Genomic DNA, 22,941 nt, shown 5'->3' with positions numbered 1-22,941 from the left:
TAATATGTATATCTAAAAATACTTTATAACTCTAGAAACGACCTAGCTGGGTTATAAAATAAAACAAAAAGAAATGAAAAAAAATAATCACTTTATTTTAAGGAATGAGCGATTCAAAGCGTCCAGCACCGTAGTAATTTTGTGCAGAACATTTATATTATTAGGGCCAAACAAAGAAAAAATGGGTAAAAAGAATTGTAATTATAACCAAAATCTGTGAAATTTGACACATGTCAAGCCATTTTTTTTATAGCTGCAAACAAAGGAATCATAACATCATAATGGAAGATGGACCTTATGCTACAAACCCTACCTAATATTTGTGAACTAATGCCTGCTTACAGAAATCAATTGAAACTCCTTTCAGCAGACTTCTAACATCTTTAGAAAACGATGAAATTTATTTAGTTAAATAATTAATTCTATATTTTTCTTATTGAAATCGACAAATAAATAAATACTTCATTGGCAAAAATTTATCAGTCGACCTCTATAACAATTTTTACTTGAACAATTTGCCAAAAAACTTAGAAGTACGATACTTACGACTACTAATGAGTTTATAATTAAACATATCTTATTATCGATATCTGAACGTACAATAATGATAATTTTGAATGAGCTAATCTAAACTCAACGAGTGATTTAAAAGATAGCTAGCGAACTTGACCGAAACGTTAGTTTTTATTACAGTTTAATTTACTATAAATTGGTGTTTTACGGAAGAAAATTGATATACGAAGATTATTCTACTTTATTACATTACCCTAGAATTTGTATGAGCAGCGGCGTCGCTAGAAGATCCAGTACTATCATCACAGATCAACTGTGGCAACTAGAGATGAGATTTTTATAATTAATTACGAAGATTGGTGTTCTCTTTTGGGGCAATAAAATCAGATACCTAGAAACGCCACCGTGTGGAGTACAGAACAATTTTATTTCATAAATCTATTTCTAATACATTTGTAGTATGATTGTCAGGTGGGCGGGAACAGCATATGGAATATTGGACAACGCACTCACAGCCACGACACTAAAGTATTGTAATTAAACTAAACTATTACTAAAAAGGAATCGAAATGGAAACAAAATCTAAATCTAAATGTCATGCCTCGTAGCCAAAAATAATGCTACATAAAAAAAAAACAAGTTCCTAGACGCCATCTTTAAATATGGCGTCATTTTAGGAGCTTCCCGCCATTTCGTCGTGGCTTGCATGTGCAAGGTCCAATCAAAGAGTTTTACACCGAGTGGCGGGGGGCATCGTCGAAAAGAAACATTATGTCCTAATTTTAATACATTTCACTAATATCTATGTCGGAAAACATTAGACGACAAAGTTTGTAACACATGCCGACACAGAGCGTTACGAAGCGGCTTGCCAACAAATAAAATAAACTGACATCATTAAATTCAACATTTAGTTACGCGTCCTTTTCAATTCATAGTAAGACAATCACATAATCAGCAAGATATCTCAAAAGGATTGCTCTCATTTCATTTCTACGAGATTTTATCAATAAATACGAAGGCATTCCGTTTCAGCTTTAATTGTTCGCACGGTTACACATGACAAGAGAAACAATTTTTTATTCCACGCACAGATTTTAGTGCAAGTCTTAAATTATTCACAGAACTGAACTATTCATAATCAGAGATAACTAAAACATCACTTGAACGTACATACTTAACTACAATGAAAAATTATTTAACAACAATTCATCTATAAGACAAGAATAGTTTGGAATTGTCGTTTGAAACATGTAAATTAAAGACAAATATTACACAATGAGAAATATGAGTAAATACACTATGGTTCTCTTGAACACCAAAATAAAAAAAAATCCTCGCCGAAAAGTTTCCCACTGACTAATTTAGTTATGGATATGTTAATGATACAATACAGTTCTAGAGTTTGACAAGAACAGTGTGTCAAAGGGTCGGCGGGTTTTTTTTAACAGTTGTAATAAAAAATAAACGAACTGTTTAAAACCTTCTTCAGTGTTAAAGTGAACCAAGGTCAACAATACATTGTCATTGATGTGTAACCAACCGCTTCGTAGTACGTACCCTCGTGTCGGCGTAGTGTCGGCCTAGTTGTCGGCGAGCGTCGGCGTGTCGGCCTAGTTGTCGGCGGGCGTGTGGCGGTGCTTGTGCTGTTTGTGTCGGTGTCGCTGCGGGTGGGAACTGCCGTACACCTCGCGAACACTGGGGCTGTAAACGATACACGTATCAGTTATACAAAAGCGTTACTTGTAAATTGCATGAGAAATGTTGTTGTGTATTCCAGAAGGATATTTGGGCTCGAATTTCGGTCTATGATTAGAAAATAATATCGTTTTACTTACTAAAATAGTGAAAATCAGTAATAGCCACCATTGAGGGTGCGAAAGACAAAGGTTTAGTTTTAGTCATCTTTGTTAAGGTTCATTACAATCATCGTTCTGGAGTACGGGAATTAGAGATCAATTTACTCCCTTCAAAGCATCCATGGTCACATATGTATTTACATATAACGTAGGTGAATTAGTTATTATTCGATAAATTGAAGTTAACTCAGGCAGACAATATGAAAATGCTTTACAATAACATTAATTTGAACTTCACTTGTTCAGCTCAACTTAGCAGAATAAACGAAGTTGGCACAGTAACAAGCTTGATTCAAAATAATTATTATAGTTCGGCCATTCAGAGAATGCGTTCCTGACACGTCGCGATTGAACTGACGACGTAACTTTGCAATGGCGTTGCAGTTACGATAAAAATATTTTTGCTGGTTGTTTACCGTTTTAACAATTGAGGAGCATTAAAACAACATTATTATATCAATAATCAATGAATGTTATAATTTTGTGCCAAACTGAGTGTCAAATAACTTGGTAAACAATATTTTTCTAAATCTATACTGCGCTATTACAAGGTTATGTCAGCGGTTTATATTTTGTAGTGCTGTGCTAAAAATAACAGGCAAGTATCGTAATCTGTTCTTATACAGTTATAATATAAAATAATACGTTTTGATTTTCTTTTTAAGAATTGGAAAATAATGGACTATAAGACTTAATTATAACGTTTATGAAATATAAAAATAAAACTATGACCAAACCGCATTTTTATACTTAGATTAAAAATGGTAACCCCAAATGGCGTTATGGGCCGCCATTTTGTGACGCTAAAACAGTCGTCCGTTGTCGTTTCGTGCGCATAGACCACGTTTTTCAAGTGTTTTCGATCTGTTTTTATTTGATTACCCGGCTTTTGTTAGACCGAGATATCAGGATTGATTCTGTTATTGATAATAATATAATTATACATGTAGGCGAAGATGATGATGAAGACACCACCTCCTCAAGCGAATCGGAGTCTGATTAATATTCTGTTCGCACATTCAATTCAATGTACTTGTAACAAAGAATAAATAAAACAATTTTATTATATGAATATTACCTTTTTTTGGTTTCCACTTAAATAACTAAAATATAAAACAAATGATTCCGCCAATTTAAAACGAAAATAATCTTAAAATAATGCGGCGGTTCATTTTGAAGGAACGGTAACGAACTCAGTGTTATGTTGTGCCCATCACTAGTCGTGACTAACTGATAGGTGTCAGGAACGCATTCTCTGAACGGCCGAAGTATAAGTATTCTACATCAATCCCATTTGACGTCTTAAATAAATAATACAATCAGCTTTATTTATTTTTGACTAGACGAAAATGGCTGAGGATCAAACAAATGACAACGGTTTGCCATAATCAGATAATGAGTGGAATGTACTTTTTGTAATATTTACAACAAATATACATTGAGAAAACACTGTAAAAATAGGCATGCACATCGATAATTAGGCAATACATAATACAGTTGCAGAAAAGTCCCTATGTTATTTCCCAATCCAAATATTTAACTAATCCTTTAAGTACAATTTATCGATAAAATATACCAAACATGAATTCCAAGCTATCATGCATTTGGCTATGTAAAGAAAATATGTACATGCTTAAAATTGGAAACCATATACATAGCAAATAATAACAGAAATTACCCATAATAGCAAACATATATAGCAATAATAATAATAGCCACAAATATATATTTAATACGTTTTTACGATTAATAGTAGTAACGCCTCCTCGACAATCTGGAACTGATTGGAAAATTTTGGAATAAGTTCGTGAACCCTCTAAACATGATATTTTCGAACTAAAAATAATGATTTACTTGGACTAAGTAATGGTTGTTATAAAGTTAGTGCCTCACTTAGCATTTAAAATGGCGCAATTTTTGTTATTTACTTTTTATCAGTTCTCAAAAATATTATGCTGTCACTAGCGTCCAAGGCCGATTTCGACCACGGCGGCTGTTCATAAGGAGATCAGCCAACTGCGCAGGACATATTATAGTGCACAAGCATTTGCGCAGACACAGGTGCACTCACTATTCCCTCACTCTCATAGCCCGATGGGACGCTTTGCTATCACTACCCAAATGTTAAAAACTGTCTGACATGATGACTTGAGGAATATTAAAAGGCACGTATCGCCTCACCCTTAAAAAAGTATATTTGAAGAGCAACACTTGAAGCCCATATTTGAATAATATTATCTTTATCAGGTTGGTGCCAGGGCTATATGTGAGCTGTGACTTTAACACGTGGTAGTAAAAAAATGCGCCTTACAAAAAGTACATGATAGCGTCGTTGAACTATCCTCCTTCGGTGACCAAGGTTTTTAAACTACCTATTCTGTTATCCCAAGTAAGTGTTCACGAAACATCCTACCAGTTATTTCTTTAGTAGGTACCAAAGACATGTAGTAGTATAGTTTACCTGGACGGCAGTGTGAGCGGGCTGGCGCTGGGGCGCAGGGCACGCCGCGGTGCGGGCCGCGGAGTGCGTCGGCCCTCGCTACTTGTACTGCAAGGATACCATGCTAGCTAACTACACGCAAACAGGCGGGTATATTGAATATTTACGTAATAGAAAATTTATATATTTTCTGGGAGATGGATTTTCGAAAGAATCTCCCGATTTTTGAGATGTTAAGACAGATGAAAACTTTGAAATTGTCTTTTAGGGAATGAAAAAATCTTCAGCAACAACACAGTCATTAAATTAAGTATATTAAAGTTATTAGGTGCAATAACTATGGTGTTAGTGAATTTTGCAATATTAAAATTATTAATTAGAAAATTATGTGTTGTACTTTTTACAAATTGCATTTTATGCAGCTTGCATTATTACGTGTTTTCAATCTAACCGCCTCTTCGCAGATACACATAATAGTAAAAATATAAATACAAAATAAAAAAGTAAAAGAAGCCAAATTAAACCATAATAAAAATAGGCACTAAGTCATGCTAGCTACTACAAGAAACTACAGTGAATTACATTTAAAATGTATAATATAACATGCTTATAATTGAAACTACATAATGTACTACTATTAACATTTACCGTTTAAGTTTTAACTACTGAATAAACCCCAGTTTCGGTTTCATTATTAAGTCTTCCAATTTGCACAGTGAGGCAATTATTGCGATTTTTTAATTCTTTAATCAAGCTCTTTCGAAACTACAACCTATTTGCCCAAGACAGTTGGCATTCAGTGCACCCATCACCATCTTTCACCATAATTCAGTCACATTGAATTTACAGGTCTACATAATATTCCCAATAGGAGTCTTTATTTCCTCGTAAGATTCTATAATCTATTAACGAGTCTACGTTCACTATAAGTGTTCTACATCTAGGAGTAATATGTACAGTCGTGGCCACGACAGTCTAGCAACTTTCAAACCTCCGCAATTTTGTAGTGTAAACGATCAAAATCAAAAGTCATTTATTTAAAGTAGGCTGAAAATCAGCACTTTTTGAAGGTTAAATTTACAAAAGACAGCCCCCAAAACGGCCGCCCTTCACCACTTCCTATGTGTATTTTCTGGGAAGAAGAAGTGGTGGAACATACTCCCCAGCAACACAATTCTGTCAAGAACAGCATACAATCCACCAATCAAACTGATTGTATCACACGGCTAAAATACGAAGAGTGTCAAGTTGCTACTCCATTAATGACCTTAGACTGTACATATAGCATGTCTAGTTACTAGTTATGCTTACTTGGGCACTGTGAAGCTGGGCGGCGGCGCGGGCAGGGCGAGGCGCGGAGATTCACGTGGAGCGGCCGCAATGGCGGCGCGACCGCGGTTTGTACCGGTAGAAGCTTTGTATTGGAACTCTCTGGAATTTTAAAGGAATTATGTTAGTGTATCAACATCACAGTCGGCACCATATATCTTTGCCACCTTATATTTCTGAAGTGAGCCATTTGACGCCTCAAGTATGCGCATGCGTTTTGATCTTTTTTTTGTGTATTCGGTAGGAAATTGTCAGTTAATAGTAGCTAACTTTAGATCAATTTTGTACGAACAAATGCAAACCTATTTGCAAACTGTATACAAGTTGCCGTTGTTTTAAGAGATTTCTTAACAAAATCACACTAGAATACGTCACACACACACACGTAGAGAAAAAAACATGGCATACGCAGACACTTCATCAGTGGTGAGATAATTCACCTTGATCACAATCTGACCAGCAGACTACGAATTTTAGACTCTATTCACTGAACAATAGAATAAACAATCACCTGTCGAAGTCTTCAGCCTCATCCTCCTCCAAGTTGATGAACTCCTGTCGTTCTTCGGCGTCGCCTGTGTAGTAGTTCTGTTCGCGCTCGATCACGTGAGCACGCTCGCCGATGTGGTGACCTGAAACAAGACAATAACAGTTTTAGGGATATTTAATAAATAAAAGTTTCAATTTCAACAAGGTTATAGAATATTTTCCAATGTTTTACTCCGGCAACATTTATTTAGATGAAATGTGACCCGATTTAAGAAAATGCCACGGGAAAGCGATGATCGAAGACCACTTGGCCGGTCCTTTTATAATCAATGGGGGAACCCTATGTCAGAAATGGAAATCCTATAGCAAGAAATAAACATGATGATGATGAGTCTGAAGTTACCAAATTCAAATATAAACGGCAAACCAGTGACAACAAATAATACTTCAAGTCTACTTATATATTTATCGAGCAAAAAAATACGACGCAGTAAAAAATTAAACAAGTTAATATAAGGCTTCAACCGTGAAGGAAAAATACATTAAAATTGAGAACAATTAAACAAAAGGCAACCCTATAAAAGTGAAAATATTTTCTCATTCAATGTCCTGTGTTGGAACAACGTGAACTTTTTGCGCCGTAGCTGTACTAATTGGTAAGGTGTGGGTCGCTATGTGACAACGATTGTTCGATTATCACTTATAGGCCCGTTCATGGGAGATAAGGGCAATTTAATCTAGACTATGTTATAAAAAGGTAAAACAAATAAAATTAAAAATAACGTTAAAAACACTATTGGGAAGCTATCCTTGAGTTAAACGCTATATTTTACGATTTTTTCCGTGGACTCAGGCGACTAACAACCAGTTTATGTGTATTCAATTTATTTACAGACAATAATATATCCTATTATAGAGGTACACACATATTCTACCTAATCTACATATTTACAAAGATAATAAAAAAGGAAAAATAAAAACTATGCGTCAAAAAACTAGTCGTAGTTGCAAAAAAGTAGTAGTTGAATTCAACTTTATTTACAAAATCACATATTAAAGTTACCTCCAATATAGGCGGTTCATGCCAGTCCCTCGAGTCATTAAAATTAATATCACGAAACAACGCAACATTAAATATTTGAAACATTACAAAATTAACACAGTGAGAAATTCACAGTGTCCTAGAGGCCGCCATTTATCGCGTTTCAGACAATATGACGTGAAATTCCACGGAAATAAATAATAATGTCTGCTGAAATAGTTGGAATTCTCATCACTCAGATGTCATGTTTCTACATAATTATAGAAACGACTCGTGTATTCTGCTAGACAGGTCTAAATGAGTATCATGAAAATACTTATTTCAAAAATTGTTACAAATCTTAGAAAAAGGTATAGTTTGTGTGTTTTGTGACGTTGCTATCTCGGTGTCTGCTCATCCGATATAGTGATATTTTATGTAGTGGGACAGTGGTGAAACCGCGGGAGCCAGTAACACATATTTTCTTGCTATTTTGCGTGACATTCCTTTCTGAATATGTATTGAATTTATTGAAAATACAAGTTAGGATTAAGTTATAAGAACTAACAGTTTGTGATTTATTGACGTAACTTCATTTGCTTACAATAGATATGAAGAGATCCTTCGAAATAACAAAGATACTATCTGATTCTGTGTGTAGTCGTAGTGAATAAATCATGAAGCAACAATAAAGAATTTATACATATCGTTCTCTATACATATCACATAATAGAGTGGAATCTTTTTTCCAGATATCAATAGACTTGTATGAAGAGGTCAGTGGGGAATACGATATACATATTATACATGAAACTAAATGTTTCCTGCGGTTCGGTGGGAACTCGCGTTCGGTGGAAATTTTCTACGCACTCGTATAGTGTGCGTATAGCCTTTCACTATAACTGAAACACTTTTGTTATGTTTTTGTGCGATCCAGGATTCTCGAGATAAGGGCACACAAACAAGCTCTTCAGATTGATATAGTACTATTAATATTAGTACAAATAAAATAATTTGTGTTTGCTTATAATCATGACAATTCTTTCCTATTATCAACAAATCTTTCATTTCAATATATGTAAATCCATTGCCTTTCTCTCACAAAGAGCCTTGACTATATCCAGGCTAGACTAGCCACACAGAACTCCGCAGACATATACAAACAAAAAATCTGCGCCCAAATCTATTTTAGTAGCGATCAATATGTACACATTAGCGAATAAACAGAAGAAAAAACCAGATTGCGTCAGCCTTGCCTATTTAGTATAGAGAATGACTTCAGCCGGACGCGTGGAGGTTTCATATTAATGAGTACAGATTGGATACTTTGAGAACAGAAAACCAGATGCCAGAATCATAATTTTCCTAGACTTTTCCCTACTATGTCGGGGTCGGGCTTCCTGTCTAACTGTGTACTCAGCTGCATTCTGCATTTCATGGAGCGACTGCCTATCTGACCTCAACCCAATTACATACCTGGGCAACCCGATACCTCTTAGTAAGACTGGTTATCAGGCTTTCAGTCTTACTACCCGTTACGAATGCCAAAGGTGTTCCAAGTGACCGTCTCGTCATGACAAGAAAGTCGGTCATCTCCGGACCGACAGCACCACGCGTCGCTTAACCTTACGGTCGACCGGTGCGTCTGATACTTAGCCACAATCTTTTGACCTTATTCTTAGAACCCGGGTTCTGAGAATCTTTGCAATTCCCGGTGTTCAATTGGCAATTTAAAAACACAAATGCAAGTGGGCCTTTTGTCACATTCCTGTCTAACACAACCAGCCTACTACAGGTGAAATCATTTGGCATCGTGGAATATATTCCGCGCGCCAGAAAAAATGACTGTTCTGTATTCTTCTGTCCCGGAAACTGACACCGCGTGTAATGGCTGCCAGCTTTATTTTTACTCTAGGTACATGAACCATAGGCCTATTCATGAATATGCATATGAAAAAACGCTTAATGAAAATTGAATATTTTATCAACTGTCAAATCTTTCTATATTTACAAAATTTTACAAGTTTACAAAATTAAGATCTTCCTTCTTTAACCGACCTATTTAACAACATTTTTGCTAATTCATACTAATTACCTGAAAATGGACAGCTTAATTACAAGCCCACGTAAATCACAAAATCAAAGGTAGCCAGTGAAAAGGCTGCCTGACAACCAATTTGTTTAGTCTGGGCAAAAATAAAACGGCTAGTTTTAATCAATTGCGATTATGAAGACAAATGAACCGACTAGACAAAGGTAAATGGTTATAATTAGCAAAGTATGGTACACGAGTGTCACAAAGTCTACCAGAAATAATTACAGTCACTCATATGCGAGTTTCTATTGTTTCTAAGACCTATATTAATATATATACATATTAAATTATATTACGCTAAAGGACCCTAGATAGTCAGCAACAATATCTAATTTACTGCAAAAATAATAATTTTGCAGCTCAAAACCCGAAGAGAACAAAATCCATCCATCAACAGAGTTACATGAATAGAAATCGGCAGTACATATACATTCTTCATAGTCGTAAAACGTAGGCGTGCATCGGTCAAGAATAAACCGCTTCTGACAAATATACGAGTGATGAGCGACAGTTTAACTTTAGAATAAGATTTATTTCAGAAAGGAGTTTTTTTAAAGAAGATTTTTTAGGCTTGCTTATGTAGTCATGCTTGCCAAAGTGCTAATAGGCCTGAGTTCATGAAAGTTCAAACGAGGCACGTGAAGTTAGTATCATTCAAACAAGTCGTAAGTACTATTCTATAATTTGGCTCTGGTTATTCATTTGCAAGTAGGTGGTACATACATTAATGGTTCATATTTATTTTGCGGTTTCACCGTTCACAGTCACATAGTTACTAATTAAATAAATAAATAAAATAAAATATAAACTTTTTATTGCAGACCCACAAGTCCATAGAATGTTAGTAACTTGAAAAAACTCAAAACTTAAAAACTAGTGTTAGTAAATACAATAAAAACATACTTTAAAATAAAACAAAAAACTTAAATCTATTTTATGGCATGGGCTCTGACCCAGTGTTGGACGTAACAAGAGTCCAGCCTATCCAATTGCAACAAAAAAGGAATTGAAGATATTAACAAATTTCAGCGCCGTATAATAGTATTTTTATTATTCATGTTTTGTGGTAACAATACAATGCCTCGATGGCGCAATGGTCATCATGCCGGACCGCCGAACCTGAGGTCCCGGGTTCGATTCCCGGTTCGGTCGACATTTGTGTGATGAGCATGCTTGTTGGCCGTGGTCTGGGTGTTATGATATGTATTTATAAATATGTATATATGTAGCTATATGTAGTTTATCAGCTGTGTTAGCACCCATAACACAAGTTAATAAATAACTTACCATGGGGCTAACCGACCGTGTGTGAAAAAGGTGTCCCGACATTATTATAATTTGGACCGCAATAAGTTAGAAAATACTATCCTTAGTTGCAACTTAGGAATGAAAGTCGTAGTTAAATTTATTTGAATCATTGGACTTGGTGTATTTTAATTTACATTTTGAATTAAATACAAAAAAGCTATGTATAAGTTACAAAAATAAATCAAATATTTGGCAAAATAATATTCGTAAAGGTAAGTAGAGCCTGCTTTTTGTCAGACCAAATTATTACCCGCCGTGTACGATTAATTGACGTCAATCGACTTTTAAAATATCAAGTTGCATAAATATTATAGTAGTAGCAATAACATCAATGACGGAAATTGTTCTGCATTGATAAATAATAATTTAAGTATAATAACTAAACATAAAAGTGTTGATGCCTAAATCTGACAGATTGGATGATGTACAACTGGTATAAATTAAAAGTTAAGTATTTTTTTTATATGTCAACCCTTTCTTTTTAACCCTTAAGTAAGCACACAGCCTTCTCATAAGACTATCTTATAGAAATTCATATTAGAGTGCAAGTATACTAAGTTGTTCTTGGTACTCACCAATAGCCATTTTCTTGGTGCCAGTTCGTGAATCCTGTACTGTCTTGCATGTCTCCTTGATACCATGAGGACCAATCTTTGTGCTGCTTGTGGAGCTGTATACCTGCAAAATTAATATAAAGGTAACATATAAGTCTTGTATAATGTTAAGTGTGTCTATTTAATTTACACATTAGCTTTCAATAGATATGATAATAAGGTACATGTGATAATTGCTGTCAATATTGAACCAAACAGATCAGCTATTATAATATGGAACTAGCTTCTTATGGCAGTTTCAGTCAAATAAAAAGTGCCTTCATCGCTAAATGGAATATCTAACACAAAGATTGGTACTGGTACAAAACTATGGGATATACTACGAGATATACACCATCTTACCACAAAAACTTTTAAACATCAGTTTAAGACTTGTCTTAAAAAAATGTCAGATTATGACGTTGAAATTGGAAATTGTAATTGAAAATAACAAACTGTTTTCCCACAGTTTTAGCAACATGCTGGGGTAACTTCTTCCAATAACCTAGATAAAATATAGCCTATGTGGTCTTCCAGGATTGTGTGGTTTTCAAATAGTGATAGAATTTTTCAAATCGGTTGTCATAGATTAGATTAGATTAGATTACTCGGGCTGGTTTCCGCAACTCCACGACAAAGCGCGTATTTTGCGTGTGAGGGTGATAATGGGTGTTTATTCACTCGATCCACCCCAACTCCTCGAGAAAAGCCAGCAGAGGTTTAATTCTGCTGACTATCTCTTGGATAGTACCTGGGTTACCGAAGTACTTAGCCCTGTATATGGCGGTTTCAGGGCAGTCTAGTAGCACGTGTGCCGCTGTTTCTTCTTCCCCCATGCAGGCTCTGCATAAGGGACTGTCTGTAACTCCTATAACATAGAGGTGTTTATTGAAGGAGCCGTGTCCAGTTAGAACTGCCGTAAACTTACGTAAATTCTGCTTTGATAGGCCCATCAGCTGTTTAGTGAGGCGATCGTTGATGGTCGGGAGGGCCATCTTCGCCTGCCTGCACGCGCTGTGGTTAGTCCAGAGGTGGTTGTGTTTGTGCCTAGTACGCTGTCTTACCAGTGTTCGTAGGTGGCCGAAGGGGAGTGGCAGTATGGGTTCTGGTCCTACTGCTGTTTGGTCTGATCCCCTTCTCGCCAGCTCATCCGCTGCATCGTTGCCTCGGGAGCCACTGTGTCCTTTTATCCATTGAATGGTTATGTTATTTAAACTGCCTACCTTGTTTAACCGTTGGTGGCACTCGTGTATAAGGCCGGAGTTTGCGCAGTGTTTGCTTAGGGCCTGTATTACTGCCATGCTATCTGAGAGTATTCGGATAGAGTGACCGGTTACTTCCCGCTTTATGACTGCTTCGGCCGCTAGGGAGATGCCTATACATTCAGCTTGGAATACTGTATTATGTACTCCTAGGGGTGTGAATATGTGTATGTTTAGGTCTTCTGAGAAGATGCCTGAACCTGTGCCGGTGCTTGTTTTGGATCCGTCGGTGAAAATTCTTAGTTCTTTGGGATTATGTCCCTCGTAACGATGATCCTCAAAAAGTTGGATCCTGTATTTCTTATCGAATATAAAGACTTTGGGTATGCGGTCGTTTATAGCCTGCATAATGGGAAAGTCTGCATAAAGATTGTTTAGTATAGTTGTGTGTTTTGTAGGCAACTTGCTCCAGAGATTAAGGGTTTTGAGTCTTAGAGCCGTCATTGCTGCTTCTTGCTGTGCAAAGAGGTTCAGCGGCGGCAGACCTAGCATGGCTTCCAACGCTGCCGTTGGTGTTGTCCTCATGCCACCTGTGGCTGCCATGCAGGCTTGTCTTTGGACTCGCGCCAGTTTATTTGCGACTGTAGTTTGGTCAGTTTTGGGCCACCAGACTAAGGCGCCGTAAGTGATCATGGGGCGGATCACTGTTTTGTATAGCCATAGTATTATCTTAGGGGATAAGCCCCATTTCTTCCCTATCATTTTCTTACATTGCCAAAAGGTAATGCTGGCTCTGTTTACTTTATTGTCTATATGATTACTCCATTTCAGCTTACTGTCCAGAGTGACGCCAAGGTATTTGACTTCGTTGGATAGTTTGAGTTCTGTATTGAAGAGTTTAGGTAGTTTGTACGGTCCCAACGTTCGTTTGTTTGTGAACATGACTAACTCAGTCTTGGTGGGGTTTACTGAAAGGTCAAATTCCCTGCACCACTGTTCTACGATTCGTAGGGCCTGTTGAGTAAGGTTGCAGATAGTGTCAGTTACCTTGCCTGAGATGAGGATGGCAAGGTCATCCGCATAACCTATTGTGTAGTCGTGGTTTGCGTTTAGTTTTGTGATGAGATCATTAATCACTAGATTCCACAGGAGCGGGGACAGTACCCCTCCCTGTGGACATCCTCTGGCTATTAGTGCTGATTTGTCATCATCTTCAAAGCGTACCACGCGTTTGCTGAGCATGTTTGTGATCCAATCAGTTAGCATCGGGTTAACTCTGTGTCTGAGTAAGCTCGTTGTTATGCTAACGAAGTTTGTTTTATCAAAGGCTCCCTCAATGTCTATAAAGGTGCCAAGGCAGATGCCTTTTTGTTCTATTGCCTCCTCTATCCGGCTTACTACCAGATGAAGCGCTGATTCTGTTGATTTCCCCGAGCTATATGCGTGCTGATTCGGATGCAGGGGGTTGTTTCTTAGCGCACCGTCCCTCAGCTCTCGCTCACATAACCTTTCCAGGGTTTTTAGAGCAAAGGATGTCAGGCTGATTGGTCTGTAAGATTTTGCGCTTGTGTAGTCTCCTTTACCTGGCTTTGGGATAAAGACTACTTTGACCTCCCTCCATTTTTTGGGGACATATCGAAAAGCCAGGCATGCTCTCATTAGTCTTAATAGTCTATATGAGATGTATGGTCCTCCCCATTGCAGGAGCGCTGGGAAGATTCCGTCCGGACCTGCTGCTTTGTATGGGTGGAAGCTTTGAATTGCCCAATGGAGTTTTTCCATTGTGACGATTTTTTGTGCGTATGACCAATCTTCTTCAGTTGGTGTTTGTGTTACCTCATGCCATTCTACATTTTGCGTGAAAACGCATCCTGGGAAGTGGGTCTCAATTAGGACGCGCTTCGTTTCTTCCGGCGATGTGGTATGTGTGTTGTCTGGTTTTCGGAGAGTGCCCAGACCAGGTGTGTTTTGTTGTGCTAGGATTTTCCTTACCCTGTTTGCTTGTTGACAGGACTCGATGTTACCACAGAACTTGCGCCATCCCCTGGTACTTCGGAATCTGATGCATTTCTTGTACCTTGATTTGGCCGCCTTATAGTCGTCCCAATCCTCGTCGGCACATGTATTCATTGCTCTGTTTAGAGTTTTTCTCACTTGTTTACGCCTGCGTTCTAGTTCCGCACCCCACCATGGTTGTTTCCCTGGTGTTTTCTGGTATGCAGTTTCGGGGCAGGCTGTTTGATAGCTGTCTATCATTGACTGTGTGAGGTAGCTTACCTGTTCGTCAATTTGTTCTGTGTCCACGTAATTTGTAGGGTCCCCGAGTTGCGCAAGTTTGGTGCTGAGCGTACGGGTGTACGTCGCGCGGTCCGTATTGCGTGGGTTCCGTTTCGGTGGTGTTTCTTGTATACAGACCTGTAGGTCAAAGCGGATCCATCTGTGGTCTGAGCAAGATGCCTCCTTAGAGACATGCCATCCTGTGATTAGCTCCGCTACGCTCTCTGATGCGAGAGTCAGGTCTATAATTGTTTGACTTCGTCTAGTGACGAAAGTTGGTTCTGATCCAGTGTTTATTAGTGATAGGTTGGTTGTGAATAAGTAATCAAATAAGGTCTTACCCCTATCGTTGTGTGTATCCATTCCCCACAAAGGGTGGTGTGCGTTGGAGTCAGTACCGATAATCACTTCCTTCCCTTCTCTCTCGCAGTGATTCACCAGGCGGGCGAGGTCGTAGGGAGGAGGCTCCTCTGCTTCGGGCATGTATACCGAGGCGAGGGTGATCTCCATGTTTAAAGCAGGTTGCTGTATTGAGATGGCAGATTGGTCTCTGCAACAGAAATCTGATAAAAACTGTGTTTTTATGTTTTTTGTTGTATAGATGCACGCCCTGGGATGGTCGTGATGTATGTCTACGTGAATCTTACCTCCAAGATTGGAGAGTCCTCTGATTTGGCCGGCCCTGACCCACGGCTCCTGGATTAGGGCAATGGCCGTGTGTTGAACCTCCAACCATTTGCGCAGCTGAGCCGTCGCGGTTTGGCTGTGGTGGAGGTTTGCTTGGAGGATTTTAATTGTCGACGAAGAAGGGGACGCCATCGCAGATTGCGCCCTCCTCGTCTCCTCCAAGCTGTAGCCCGGCCAGCAGGTCCCCGGACTCGACTTCGTCCCCCTCCAGGTCTGAACCCGTCAGAAGGGCTTCTTCCGGGTCGTCGTCCTGTGAGGGGACGGTTGCGGGTACGGGCACCGCAGGGCCCTCGGTGGGGCCAGCGCCCTCGCTGGTCGTGGTACTTGTGCCAGGCTGTTTCTGGATGGTGAAAGTGGCGGGGTCCCATCCCGGCGGAGTATCGGCAAACTTGCCGTTGTGACCCTGGAATTTCACGTACACCGCACCCAGCCCGAAGGCGAGGCGGCGCCCGGACTTCATCAGGGTCGCGATTTGTTCCTCCGGGATTCCCACCACCACAAAGCTGGCGCCTTGCTGCTTCTCCTGTCTTTGGAGCACCCACCTGTCGACCGCGATCTGCGGGTTCTGGTATGCCAGAATCCGCCCGATGTCTCGCGAGTCGGTGATGGCCCCCTGTTCATTAGGGATCAGGATGCCACACCTGATCCTTCGTGTAATTTCCGACTGGCTCTTGATGATCAGCTGGTGGCCGGTTGAAAGGGCCAAGTCGGCGATGGTTTTTTGAAGCCATGTCAAAGTGTGGTCGTTGGAGCACCACAGCTTCAGGACGCCTTCTGTGTAAACCGGCTTACCACTAAAAGCTGGCCCCGGTTGTTTGTTGTTCGGGGACCATGCCTCCTTTAGGATGGTCTTCTGTATCCCCGTCAGTATCGTGTCCGCTACGTCCTTTGTTAGGATCCCGGTGTGGCCGCATGTAACTGCGATGCACAGGGACTCCTTGGTTGCTTGAGCGTAGCTTACCCGAGGAGTGGCCCGCTTGGACGGGTCCAGGCACTGTCGTTTGCGCTTCCCACGGGGCGAAAGTGTCTCGTTCAGAGCGCGTTTGGCAGCTGTCTGTACCTCACCTGCAGGGCTTATTGTTTCGTCCCCTTCCTTCACCGGCCTGCCGGCCCCCGCGCCCGGCGGACGACCACTCGGTCCAGGTCGGCTTTCGCCTGCCTGGGCCTGTGTACGCCCACCGGCACAGAAGCATGGCTGGCCGGAGGTTGGGGCAGCGGGTAGAGCTGGTGTGTCGGGCGCGGCGTTCGCGTTCATGCGCGCTCGCCTGCGCTGGCGTGGGTTGATCTTCCTCTTCTTGGAGCTCACGCCATGTTGGTTTTGGTTAGGGCGTTGGGGTTGTGGAGTTTGTTTCCCCTTGCCCTTGCGTTTTTGCACCTGCCATGCGGAGGAGAAGTAGTCCTCAGTCCGGGTTACCGTATCCGCGTTGACGGAGGCAGATGGCCCGGAGGTGCCGGCATGTGGAGCAATTTGCTCGGTGTGCTGTATTATGTGAGGACCGCCGAGGGGGTGAGCCGCCGACGGAACCGTCACGGGGGTGCTTGGGTCGGTACTGGTTTTACCCGTACCTATAACCCTCGCCCTGTTTGTGGAGTCGGTACCAGCTTTACCTGGTCCCTTCCTCCTGCTTTGACGTTTGGTCTTCGGCACGGTTCTCGCCATGCCTGGACCTTTGTCGCATTTGCCCACGGGGGCAGAATGCGCGGTGTTCGCGCAGGTCGTAGGAGTGTCGTCGGCTTTCGCTGACTCCACCCTTACGCCGGTAAAATTTATTTTATTGTTATCCATATTTTTGATTATTTTAGTTTCATCTACCGAGCTCCCACCCTCCATGGAGCCCGCAACTGGGAGCGCCCTACTGAAGGTAGGCACGCTAGGACTACCCGGTAGATATAGGAACGCGAGGCTGGCTTACAGTGCGACATCGGGCACTCGATCAGGCTGGAGTCTGGAGCAGAAAGTCCCGACTTCCAACCTTCACTTGCACCGTCAGCATGACCTTCACCACCGCTACGGCCGCCCAAGGACGGCTTTCGCGGACCCCACGTCCCTCGCCTGTGGCCCTCTGACGGGACACGATTGGCCATTTCCCTAACCCATGGCTCTAAGGTAGGGCAACCGTTTCGCGTGAAATCCAGACCAAAGGGGGCGTGTTGCCGCACGGACGCATTACCGCCAGCGCCGCTTGGCTCAACCCCCCAGGATTCCTTCATCCCCACTTACGGCGCTCGACTGCGCAGGTCCTAGCGCAGGTGACTGTTTACTCCTACCCGCCATCATCAGAGAATAAGTGATGGACGGGCCCGCAACCACTTAGTCACAAGGATCACGGTAAGGAGTGGAGTTGGATTGTGGAGGGGTTGGGGGAAAAACTGGGAAAGGGTTAGGAGTTTGACTGGGGTTGGAAGTGACTGTACGTGCGAGGGATGGGTATGTGCGCTGTGCACACGACAGGACTTTGAAGGGGTGGGATGGGGGAGAAGCAGCTCTTAGCATAGGCAGGAGGGCGAGACCGAAGTCTTCCCTGCGACCTAAGGTCCCGGGTGACGCCGGTGTTACAGGCTCGAACTGTACCACGCACTTGGAGGCGGCTGGGGAGAACGTCACCCATCGGTTGTCATTTGTGAGCCAAAAAAAACATGTTTCCGCTTTATTGTATTAGTATAGCCAAAATATATGTATACCCAAAACTAAGGAGATCTTTAGTAAAGGTTCTAAAATCCTGTTATAACTTATACCTGAGGCTTTCCGCCCGGTCCACTGGACATAACCACAGTGCTGCTGCTGAATGAGCTTCCAGGATGATGCATGTTGGTGCCGGCCATATCTAGCGGTGAATAAACAAGCCTGTCAATTTCTTGTTTATGGTATGGAACTGGTGACTTTTGTTTATGAAAGAAAAAAAATTGAGAAGCGTGTGATGTTGGGCTTGCCAACTTGTTCTTTTTTTAAATGTGGGTATTATCATAAAATTGAGTTTTTTAAGTATAATAATGTGTAATTTCAGTTAAGATTACTTTAGAATGTAGTATGTGTAAATATCACATCAGTCTTGTAAAACCACTGAAAATTTTATCACATTCTGGATGTGGTTAAACTGTGTTATTGATATTCAATACATATAATTGTTGTTTTTACAAATCAATTCATAATTTTTTTTTTTTCTACCCGTGTGCAAAATAAGTCATGTTTTACTGACGTAGTTGTGAACTCACCAGTAAAGAGTCTGTTGAGTGTTGGCATCTGAGGCATGAAAGGCATCATGGCATTGCCCTGCCGCGGGCCCATGATCGACAGCGGCCCGTCGCCCCCTAGCATGCCGAACGGGTCCGAGAACAACGAGTTCATCATGTTGTTCATATGGCGCATTTGCCTCATGTGGGACCTACAAATATCGACTCAATCAAACACCATTGTCAAAGAAATTACGCGAAATTACTCAATGTTTTTGTAACGATCCGACCTCAGATTCATGGCCTAAAGTATATACTTTATAGGTAATCTCACAAATACATAGCATAAGCTAGCCAAACCATCAAAATAATTACAGAAATGAACTGCTGATTGACTGCAAAACTTACCCGAAAAACGGATCGTCCTCCACGTCGGCCATCAGCGATCCGAACAGAGACATCGTTCTTCAATCTGCTTTACTCCGAAAGATCCGAATGAATTAACAAAGTACTAGCGAAACAAACACCCGAATTAAATCACGAATACTACAACAGTTATTAATTCACTGGCTACAAATCGAAGTAGAAAAACGCGTCGAAATCTCTAGCAAATCGCAGACTTGTCGCAGACTGTCGTCGCGAACTCTCAACCACAGACTAAAATAAATTCTAATTCAACCACAGATTAATTTAACTTACGAAGCCACAGACTTTCTGTACTTCAAAGTCACGAAAATTATGATAATTCAAACTCAGAATACAAAGTTCTCAATCCAAAGTTGCAGCATATTCAAGCTCTGACTTTTGCACACTAATTTTGTGAACCCTTTTAGATTTCCATTCTGGGAAAGAAAAGAGAAAGTTGATTTCATAAATAGTTACACTTTATTTTCTTTTAAATAATTTTACATAATATAACACTATAACACCCAACTATACACCCAATTTACTCCACCAAACACCAAAACATTTTGACAACAATTTCGTTCACGTTCTGTGAACTGATAGCGAACGAACTGATCACGTAAAAAATGGTAGATAATAAACTAGGCTCTGTTTCTGAAACGATACATTGCCGGCACACTGCTAGGTGCAGGAGTTGCTCCATGAAAAGACCAAGCAGCTGATGTTGCATACGAAGTGTACTTCATGTCTTGTAAGCCGTTCCGAACTCTTGAGTTATTTACAGGTGCCTGCAAATTAATTGCGTGAAAGTTACAAACGCAATAATACACAATACAAATCATTTAAAACTATGACGAAAAGGATACCTTCTCAGGCTCTGCAGGGGGCTTGTTAGCGACTGGAACATCGCCAACTTGACCAGGTTTAATTTCCATCTTGTATGCTGCGTTATTCGAAGCGTTATTAGCTACAGTGTCACCACCAACTCTTTCAACAGGCGCTTGACGTATCGCATTGGCTTGCGTAACATTCAGATTACCCTCAGAATATGAAGCGCCATTATTATCAGGGGGTCTAATGTTTTGCTGCGTGTACGATTGAGAACCTTTGTATTGATTGTAAATTTGCTGCAACTGGCTCCTGCTAGGTGTCCTTCCGACAGGTCTGTTTCCCATTAGAGCAGTCTTGCTGACAGTGGCCTTAACATTGCTGTATCTAGCCGAATCACTACTTGGAATCACTTGAGGTGATAGTGTCTGCGGGAGGTCCGGTATGACAGTGCGATAACCATCTACTGGCAGCATCTCTATGGGCTGACCCAAAGTGTTATACTGATAATACTTTTGAGCCTTAATGGGATCAGGTGGTGCAGACCTTGAAGTGTCAGCGGGAAATATAGGCTCTTTAATCATTTGTTGCGTTGCTTGGGGAGGTGATCCTTCTTGCCTGGCGTTAGGATCCACCGAACCTTCGTACACCGTAGGGAGAGCGCCATTTATGACCGCTCCTGTATTTGGATCCACCATTTGTTGTCGAGGTTGTTGATATTGTGGGGCCACTTGTTGAAGAATTTGTCGTTGGTTCATTGTAGGAGAACCAGTCATAGCTGTGTAGACTTGCTGTTGTGGCACTTGATTATTTTGAACGGGTACCGCTGTAGGGTCGGTTCCTGGTATCTGCTGTTGCATTGATGTAGGAACCATAGCCTGTTGATTGGTTGGTTGACTAGGTTGAACTAGATTTGACATTGCTGTATTTGTTGCATTTATGACTGGCTGTAATAATGACGCATTGGCTCTATTTAGTGCTTCAGTATTTTTCATCATCATTTTCTGCATTGTATCCATAGCAGCCCTTTGTTGGTTCGCTGGATTCATCTGAATGGCAATGGCCATAGGATCAAATCCTAAGTCTCCCCCTTGCATTACACCAGGGAACATCTCGTTGAACTTTGCCATGCCAGCACTATGCTGGCCATAAGGATTATGGGCGTTCATCTGAGGCTGAATGGGATTGGCATTGCCCTGCATTTGCTGTGCACCTGGATTCATTTGACCCATATTTGCATTAAAAGAGTTTCCTTGCATATTTGCATTGGCCCCGGTGTACATGTTTGGTTGGGACATGTACTGCGCAGTAGGGTTCTGCATTGGAACACCTGGACTTTCCTGTACCATGTTGTTCATGCCCATATTATACTGTCCTGGATGGTTTCCTGTCATGTCTGCATTATATTGACCTTGACTAACATCACCATGCATGTTCGACGTCATCCCCATTGCGGGTGGTTGCATAGCACTGTTACCATTCGCACCTCCTTGTGGGCCACCTTGGTTTTGGGAACCACCTGATTTCTCACCCATCATCATATTTAATATTTTAGGACCCATTCCCATGGGTGCCATTGGTTGAGCCATTTGCCCCATTTGTTGTTGGTTATTCTGACTGTTGTTTTGGTTGTCCATGTTGGGATTTCCAAAGCGAACATTTGGCCCATGATTCGACATAGCATTTTGATTTCCCATCGCTCCTCCAGGCATTTGATTCTGAGCAAAATTTCCCATCGCTCCTCCAGGCATTTGATTCTGAGCAAAATTTCCCATCGCTCCTCCAGGCATTTGATTCTGAGTGAAATTTCCCATCTCGCCTCCTACTGCCCCTGAAGCAGGGGATAAGTTGTTTCCTTGCGACAAACCCATCTGGGCCCCCATTGGACTGTTCGTTATTGTATTTGCTGGTGTTATAGACTTAAGATCTTCATACACTTCTTTGACTACTGGTTGCATAAGATTACGATTTAAATAGTTGTAAGTATCCGCAAACAGTTTGGGTGGATTACAGTGACCCATGCAATGTCTATTACCAGAGAAGGGTTCCCCTGCACCAGGGGTGTTAAAGCTATGACAGCCATGCCCACAACTATGTCCATGGCAACAGCATCCATCGTGAGCTGGGCTCATCATGGGATTATTTTGATAGCCATTTTGATTCGATTGATTAGAATTAGAAAATAATTTTCCCATGCAGCCACTAAAACAAAACACATTTTTAATGGAAACGACTGGTGGTTAAATAGTAAACTGTAATATTTCGGCTCAAAAAAAGGCACGATAAGTATTACACGTTAGGTATGTTACGCTACAAACGTATTCGAAAACTTACCAATCGGCGCTCTGTAGTTGATTTACAACATTTCCTAATTCGTTCAAAATTTTCTGCTTATCCAAAGCCATCATTAGCCGCAACGAGCTCTAACTCTCTTATTTGTACACTTTAAAATTTAATATAATAAATAAATCAGTTCACTTAAATTTTGGACATCACAAAAAATGTAACAATGACAAAGTGTTTTGTTTTCCAGAGATGAATAGAACGAGGAAATGGAATTTAAAATAAAATTAAAAAGGTCCTGTCATGTTTTTGCTAATAAATAGTTCTTAATTAACATTATTTTTCCCGATTTTTCCTGAAATATTTATTGGCAGAAAAATGAGTGGGCAAAACAAGCTACATGTGGGCTAAGTGGACAGACTCTTTGAATATCGTCGCTTT

General features: G+C 40.8%; 4 protein-coding genes across 6 annotated transcripts in view; all 4 read right to left on the bottom strand.

Moving 5' to 3' along the window:
• LOC124639203 (putative nuclease HARBI1) overlaps nt 1-22,941 on the bottom strand; it is a 279,629-nt gene that overhangs the window by 11,966 nt on the left and 244,722 nt on the right. The gene's annotated exons all lie outside the window — the stretch shown is intronic.
• On the bottom strand, nt 75-19,613 carry LOC124639208 (myeloid leukemia factor). 3 transcript variants are annotated; one of them, XM_047176469.1, is made up of 8 exons: nt 19,393-19,613; nt 19,027-19,196; nt 18,550-18,638; nt 11,630-11,732; nt 6,653-6,773; nt 6,124-6,243; nt 4,834-4,920; nt 75-2,217 (listed from the first exon to the last, which is right to left on the bottom strand). In XM_047176469.1, exons 1-8 carry the CDS (start codon nt 19,443-19,445, stop codon nt 2,127-2,129), a joined length of 834 nt encoding a protein of 277 aa, XP_047032425.1. In that variant the 5' UTR covers nt 19,446-19,613; the 3' UTR covers nt 75-2,126. The 3 variants fall into 3 exon arrangements, with proteins under 3 accessions (XP_047032425.1, XP_047032427.1, XP_047032426.1); XM_047176470.1 differs by lacking the exon at nt 75-2,217 and adding an exon at nt 4,104-4,152; XM_047176471.1 differs by lacking the exon at nt 4,834-4,920.
• LOC124639194 lies at nt 15,466-18,217 on the bottom strand. Its single transcript, XM_047176449.1, has 2 exons — nt 15,774-18,217; nt 15,466-15,676 (listed from the first exon to the last, which is right to left on the bottom strand). Exon 1 carries the CDS (start codon nt 17,642-17,644, stop codon nt 15,917-15,919), a length of 1,728 nt encoding a protein of 575 aa, XP_047032405.1. The 5' UTR covers nt 17,645-18,217; the 3' UTR covers nt 15,466-15,676; nt 15,774-15,916.
• LOC124639193 (AT-rich interactive domain-containing protein 1A-like) lies at nt 19,847-22,640 on the bottom strand. The gene is made up of 3 exons (XM_047176448.1): nt 22,552-22,640; nt 20,256-22,419; nt 19,847-20,177 (listed from the first exon to the last, which is right to left on the bottom strand). Exons 1-3 carry the CDS (start codon nt 22,623-22,625, stop codon nt 20,031-20,033), a joined length of 2,385 nt encoding a protein of 794 aa, XP_047032404.1. The 5' UTR covers nt 22,626-22,640; the 3' UTR covers nt 19,847-20,030.

This window comes from Helicoverpa zea, chromosome 18 (assembly GCF_022581195.2).
Source record: "Helicoverpa zea isolate HzStark_Cry1AcR chromosome 18, ilHelZeax1.1, whole genome shotgun sequence".
Classification (NCBI taxonomy): Eukaryota; Metazoa; Arthropoda; class Insecta; order Lepidoptera; family Noctuidae; genus Helicoverpa; species Helicoverpa zea.
The sequence above is the reverse complement of the archived record's forward strand: the minus strand, read 5'-3'. Positions and strand labels throughout refer to the sequence as shown.